At 53.7% G+C, this 6,566-nt stretch overlaps 1 protein-coding gene across 1 annotated transcript; it reads right to left on the bottom strand.

The window, feature by feature from the left end:
• Positions 1 to 1,158: 1,158 nt before the first annotated feature.
• Positions 1,159 to 5,230, bottom strand: MECR (mitochondrial trans-2-enoyl-CoA reductase). The gene is made up of 9 exons (XM_009069615.1): positions 5,137 to 5,230; positions 4,805 to 4,936; positions 3,615 to 3,758; positions 3,430 to 3,532; positions 3,096 to 3,198; positions 2,601 to 2,674; positions 2,134 to 2,194; positions 1,650 to 1,722; positions 1,159 to 1,322 (listed from the first exon to the last, which is right to left on the bottom strand). The coding sequence occupies exons 1-9, from the start codon at positions 5,180 to 5,182 to the stop codon at positions 1,159 to 1,161; spliced, it is 900 nt and encodes a 299-aa protein (XP_009067863.1). The 5' UTR covers positions 5,183 to 5,230.
• Positions 5,231 to 6,566: the final 1,336 nt, after the last annotated feature.

Below are 6,566 nucleotides of genomic sequence, written 5' to 3'. Positions count from 1 at the left end.
AGGAGGAGGAGGAGGAGGATGACACACAGACATCTATGACCTCCACACAGACTGAGCCATGGGCAGACACAATCCCTTGGATGGGCAGTGCAGGACCCTCCCCACCAAAACTGCCCTGCAGACACAGCCTCACTGGCATCCTGGAGTCAGATCCTGCTCCATCCATGGCTTCACCACCCTGCATCACCTCTCCTGGCCCAAACAGGCCCTTCACACCTGTGGGATTGCCCACACTCCTGTCTGGCAAGCCAAATTCAGGTGCAGCACAGGTCCCTGGGGCTGTCCTGCCCCAGCTCTGTGCTCTGTGGGTTGGGATGGCCATGCTGGGGCCAGGGCCAGCACATGGCCAAGGTGCAGCCCATGGTCACTGCTCCACAGGCACCTGTGAACACTGTGGCTGCTGCAGCAGGGCTGGACCTTGGCAGGGACTGCCAAGACCTTAGGGAGCTGTGGGGTCACAGAGGTAGAAAAGCAGTAGGACAGGAGGAAGCAAGAACACACTGTTGGTTGTTCTCAACAATAAATCTTTTCATGTTGCCTTATCCACAGTCACCCAGGCTGGGGGGACCTGCAGGGACACCAAGGGTCTGGCTCCAGTCCAGGACAGCCAAAGGCCCTGGCACCCACAGCACCCTTGGCAAAACCCAGCAAAAGGCTGATCTAGGGCTCCTCCAGGAGCTGCAGCAGCATTCAAGGCCACTCCAACCACCCCTTGTTGCTCTGGGGGGGGTCTGTGCCCCATCCTCCCCCAGCTCAGAACAGGGGCCGGGGGCAGCCAACTTGGGCTTCTCCTGCCCATCCCACATCCCACCTGGGATAATTACAGCAGTGCAGCAGGCAGAAGGCAGTGGTGCATCCCCAAAAACATGTGTGAGGGGGAACTGCTGCTCTTTTGACACCCTGAGCTGAAGGAGCTGCAGTCCCTGGGCACCCAACACTCAGCTAAGGTGAGATGCAGCCTCCCTCCAGCAGCAGCTCTACACCAAGCTGTGGAGGCTTTTAAAGCTTCCAGTGGGCACCCAAGAATTAAAAAAAACAAAGAAAGAAAAGCAAATCAATGGATCTGGAGGGTTTTTCCCCCCTAAGTCTGTGCACAGGAAGGTGTGGGCTGTGGTGGAGCAGGACAGGGCTCAGCCATTCCTGCCCAGGAGCTGTGGGTCAGAGGAGGAGGATCTGCTTGGAGGACACAAAGGGCTTCATGGTAGCTTCCAGGGCTGCCTTGTAGTCCTGGAGTGGGACCTCGGTGCAGGCTGGTGCAGTGAGCTGCCCTCTGCGGATGAGCTGGCACAGGGAGTCCATCATGCTGGCCAGGCTCTCCTGGTCTGCAAGGGAAGAGAGAGCTCTCACCATGCCATGCCAATGCCATCAACCATCCTTGGGAAACACCTGCCCGAAGCCACACGGGATCCCAGGGTGTGCTGTGCCCCCAGCTGAGGCACGTGGGATGGGAGAAGAGGCCCCAGCATGGTGACAGGACACGGTCCCTGCCTGAGCCACATCCCTCAGCACCAGTGATTCAGCTCCCTGAGGACACCCAGCACTCATGACATGAGCGAGAACAAAGAGGATGGTGCCAGCGTGGTGGTTTGGCACCCACTCCCACACCCACCCAACACACCAGTTGGTCCCTCAGCACCCATCCAGCTCACCCTGTGCGTGGTCCTTCCTCCACTGGGTCATCCAGAAGCCGCGGAGCCGCACGTCCCGGAAGATGAAGGCACTCTGTGGAGAGAGGGAATGCACACCCAGTGACACCACTGAGACCTGTGTGTCCCCTCCCAGCGTGACAGCAGTGGAAGGTGGCAGTGAGGCCCCTCACTCCCTCGTTAGTGCTCCCATTGGTGTGTCCAGCCACACTGGGGTGCAGAGATGTGACTCCGAGGTGTGGAGTCATGGCAGGTTTGATATTTGGTATCTGCAGGGCCATTTCCCTCCCAATCCTCCATAAATAAAGCCAAGGGATCAGCACTGGGATGCAGCTTGTCCCATAACAGACCCCATCAGCTAAGGGAAAAGAAGGCTGGAGGGTCTCAATCTGCTGCCAAGCTCCCACAGTGCTGAGCAGGAGCTGAGGGTCCAGGGACATCAGTGGGACATGACCTGAGGGAAATGAAGAGCATCTCCAGTACTCACCACAGGCACCATCACAGGCTGCTTTGCCATCCCCCCATAGGTGACCATGGTCCCCTTGGGCCTGGAGGAGGAAGGGAGTGTTGGGTTATGTGTCCCCAACATGCAGCTCTAACCTTGCCACCTCTTGCTCTGCTGTCCCCAACCACACTGCTGCACCCACAGGGTAGTCCTTGCACCAGGGTTGCCCCTCAGACCCACTTTCCAGGCTCTCCTCCTGCTTCCACACACCATTAGCCCAATTTGCAGTTGAATACACCAATTACACCTGGCCAGGACCTGGGGGATGTCTATGGCCAGGACCCCAGCTGCCCTCAGCCACCAGCAGCACAAGACACAGAGATGATGGGTTAACTTTTCTAAAGCACTTCTCCACTCATCTCCACTCTCCAAAACTTCAGCAATGATACCTCCAGACCCCACCACCAGGGCAGGTTTCTATCCCCAAGCCACTCCCCAGCCAAGCTTACTGCAGGTGCCGCAGCATCTCCGTAGTGCTTTTGCCTCCCACGCAGTTCAGGGCGAGCCGAGGCTTCGGGATGCTCTGCAAGAGTTTATGACAGAAGTTCCCAAATTTTAGGGCTCCTTTTTGAGAGTTGGGCCTTGAGAGAGCAACTGTATTATCTTTTGGGGCAGCTGGGGGCAGCTGAGAGTTGTGGAGTTAGAATCTATCATAGACTCCCAGGATGGTTTGGGTTGGAGGGGCCTTAAAGATCATCTTGGTCCAACTCCTGCCATGGGCAGGGACACCTTCCACTAGATCAGGTTGGTCAGACCTCTGTCCAATCTGACCTAGAATCTATGATCTGTCCCTTGAGGTAGCAGCAAAATCCCTCCAGTTCTGGGGCTGAATCCTGATCTAGAGAGTTTTGCATTTCCCACCATCCCTGTACCTTTCCCCATGATGCTGAACTCCAGTGACAGCCCTGGACTGTCTCTCTCCAGTGGGATCAGCATTGAGGTACCTTAAATATATCTTTCATCTCTGGCTTTCTCAGCATGTCCTCTGTGATGACATGGTCTGCACCCAGGGCCATCAGCCTCTCCACCAGATTTGGGAGATCAGGTCTGGGGGAGGAAAAAACAAGAAGACTCGATGAGCCAGGGAGCAGAGCATCACATTCTCCTTCCTCCTGCTCAGATATCACTTGAGGATAACAGGGCTGGAGGACACCTTGGAGGAGCAAACAGCACAAAACCCTGGGCTGGATGGGCAGGATAACCAGATCCAGCTCCCAAACTTGCCTCCAGCCCAGGAGCTAAGTCCAGTCCAGACCTTCTCCTCCTCAGGGGACCCACCTGTCCCTCACCACGTTGATGGTCTTGATGCCGGAGGCTTTGGCGATCTGGATGACAGCCTGGCCCACACCACTGTTGGCAGCATTCTGGATGACAGAGTCACCTAGATGGAAACAAACCCAGACTCTCATTGCAGAAGTGATGGCAAACCCAGCTGGAATCCTCTCCCCTTGGCAGAGCCATACCAGGTGCCAGGGTCTCAAAGTCGGTCAGCATGCGGAACGCCGTGCAGGGGTTGACGCTCAGCGTGGCAGCACAGAGCACTGGGATGTCACTGGGCACCTTCAGCAGCATCTCCTCAGGGAACACCCCCTGGGTCCTCCACGTCCCTGGGCACCAGCAGGGAAGAGCCCACAGGAAGGTGGGAAAGGAAAGGAAAACGTCATAAGACCTCAGTTGACATTGTGAGTTAATGATGGTTCATGGCAGCATGGTCAAACTGGACACCAGCTAAAGCCTGGAGAGGGAACTATGGAACATTTTCCCATATGGGTATGGCCACAGTATTGCAAGAGATTTATCATCCAGCCAAGCCTAATCATTTCCCAGAGGGATAATGGGACTGGGGCTCCCTGGGCACAGGGAGTGTGCAGAGATAATGGAAACACTCTCCATCCTATGGATGAGCCTATATATTCAAAGCCAATTTAGGCAGCTTTACTCCCTCCATACTTCTATCCAATTTAACCCTCTATAATCTATTTACAGGGTTTTTTATGTTTGAAAATATCCCATTTGCCTCTTAACTTGATCCCTTTCCTTCTCCCATTAAGCAAAAAAAAGCCTTTTAAGCAGAAAGAGGCAAAGAACAAGTTGCAACTCCAAACCAGAACCAGCAAATTTCTGGCCATTGGCATTTTGGAGGAGCACAAGAGACATTTGCTGGGAGATAAAATTCCCACACTTTCCCAGCAGAGCACTATGAAGGAGAAAAGTGCAGTAAGGTGTCACCATGATCTTGCCCAAGTGAAATACTTTATCTCAAGTCTTTAGGGAAGCTCTAAGTCGATGGGACAAGACAATCCAGTTCATAATGACTGGGCTCATATGGCACCAAATGGGTTCCAACTGCTGCTTCCCTCACTCAACATTCCCTAACAACCTTTTTTTCCCATTTGAAGTCCCATCCCATCAGATGTAATTGGTGTAAGTGGAGGGGCATGTGGTTCTACCCACACCCAGCAATGATGGTGCTTTGGAGAGCTGTGGGTTTGCTCCAGGATCCCCAAAATCCCCATGGCAGCTCCCCAGGTACTGGTTTGCAGAAGAGCATAACCATGGATTTGCTCTCCAGGCAAGCTTGGACAGCTCCTGGCAGGCTCTAACATCCCCAAAATCCCCTGAGAAGATACTCTGCAGGGGTGTAGGCACTCACCAAGTCCAGCATCTGCTGGGATGACCCAGTCTCCAGGTTTCAGAGTTGTCACACGATGTCCAACCTCCAGCACCTCCCCAACACCTTCATTCCCTCCCACTGCTGGGAGAGGTGAGAGGATGGCATAGGTTCCTGTTGGGAAGCTGGAGGTGAGCTACAGACCTTTCATACCCCAGACCTTTCCATCCCAGGAACCACCTCCAAACCCTCTGAGATACTGGAGCTGGACTTTGATGATCCTTGTGGGTCCCTTCCAACTCAGAAGATTCTCTGACCCCATTGGGAGCATCATGCAAGAATTTATATGCTCAACTACTCAGCTAACACACTACCTTGGATCATATTGATGTCAGCAGGATTGATGGGGGCAGCCAACATCTTGACATGGACATCAGTGTCTCCCAGCTTGGGCACCTCCAGGTCCTTCAGCCTGGACAGGGAGACACAAAGGAAAAGGGCACTGAGACCAGTTTGGTGATGTCTTCTGCACCACCTAAGTTGGAAAGAGATGTCTACAGCACCTACACACAACACTTATATAAAATTAACAGCACCATATTCCCCACTCCATTAAAAAAATAGATGTAAATTAGACACAGACAAATTTTTGATGGAAGTTGCTAGAAGCCAACACCCAACACAATCCTGTGTCACCAAACCAAGTGACACTCACAGATCTTAACATATTCAGGAAGTTGTGGCTGGCTGGGGGTTTTACAGCTCGTCCTGCCCTGTTTGAACCTGATGGTAAATGGGTTTTTTTTTTGGAAATCTGTGAGAAAGGAGAAGTGGTGAAGCACCAGACTGGCCTTGCACAGGCAGTGGGGTGACAGCAGCAAACTTCAGTGGGGACAGTGTTGCACAATTCAACGATCATGTGGAAAAACAACTGTTCTTCCCCAAAAATCAGGGGGTTTAGTGTCTGAATGCAACACTGGCACGTCTAGGGGTGACCTGAGCTGGTTCAAGCAGGGCAGCAAGTCTTCAAGGTCTTCTTCCTTGAAAGAAAGGCCTAAGATCCACCAAAATGTTAACTTTCTTATTTCAGGGGGTTTTGGCTGTTTTAGAAGGAAAATCCCACGGTGACACTGAGCATCAGCTCTGTCCCAAAAAACACTTGTGATGCTGAATTGGTCCCTAAACTGGGACCTCAAAGAAAATTCCCATTGGTGGGATGCAACACAAGATGAATTTGGGCTGCAGTGATGCTGAGGGCTTGGACCTCCCCACTGTACTCCAAACCAAGCAAGAATGAGCTTCCTGGGAAAAACACATGGTTTTCAGGCAAATTGAAGGAATGGCAGCAGGTGGGTGGAGGATAGAGAGGCATCACCCCCCAGCACCTGCCTGTGAGACCATGGCATCAGGAAAGCATGGGGCACCCCCAGGGTCCCCCTGTGTGCTTGGGACTCTCTGAGCACCCTTGGCATTGCCACGGGGGTCCCACAGGGAGCTGCACCCCATCCCTACCCTCTTGACCCTGGGGTGAGCAATGCCCCAAACCCTCTGCACTGCCCCCACTAAGCAGCCCACCAGCACCCCCAGACCTCACCTGTACCCCCACCCCATCCTTGGCCCTACACCTGCAACCTCATTACTGCAGTACATCCCCAGCTTCACTCCCACCCCATTGCTGCACCCCCAGACCTCACCTGTACCCCCACCCCATCCTTGGCCCTACACCTGCAACCTCATTACTGCAGTACATCCCCAGCTTCACTCCCACCCCATTGCTGCACCCCCAGACCTCACCTGTACCCCC

This window comes from Acanthisitta chloris, unplaced genomic scaffold (genome assembly GCF_000695815.1).
Source record: "Acanthisitta chloris isolate BGI_N310 unplaced genomic scaffold, ASM69581v1 scaffold13112, whole genome shotgun sequence".
NCBI lineage: Eukaryota > Metazoa > Chordata > Aves > Passeriformes > Acanthisittidae > Acanthisitta > Acanthisitta chloris.
Note: the sequence above shows the minus strand (reverse complement) of the source record. Positions and strands in the feature narration are given on the sequence as shown.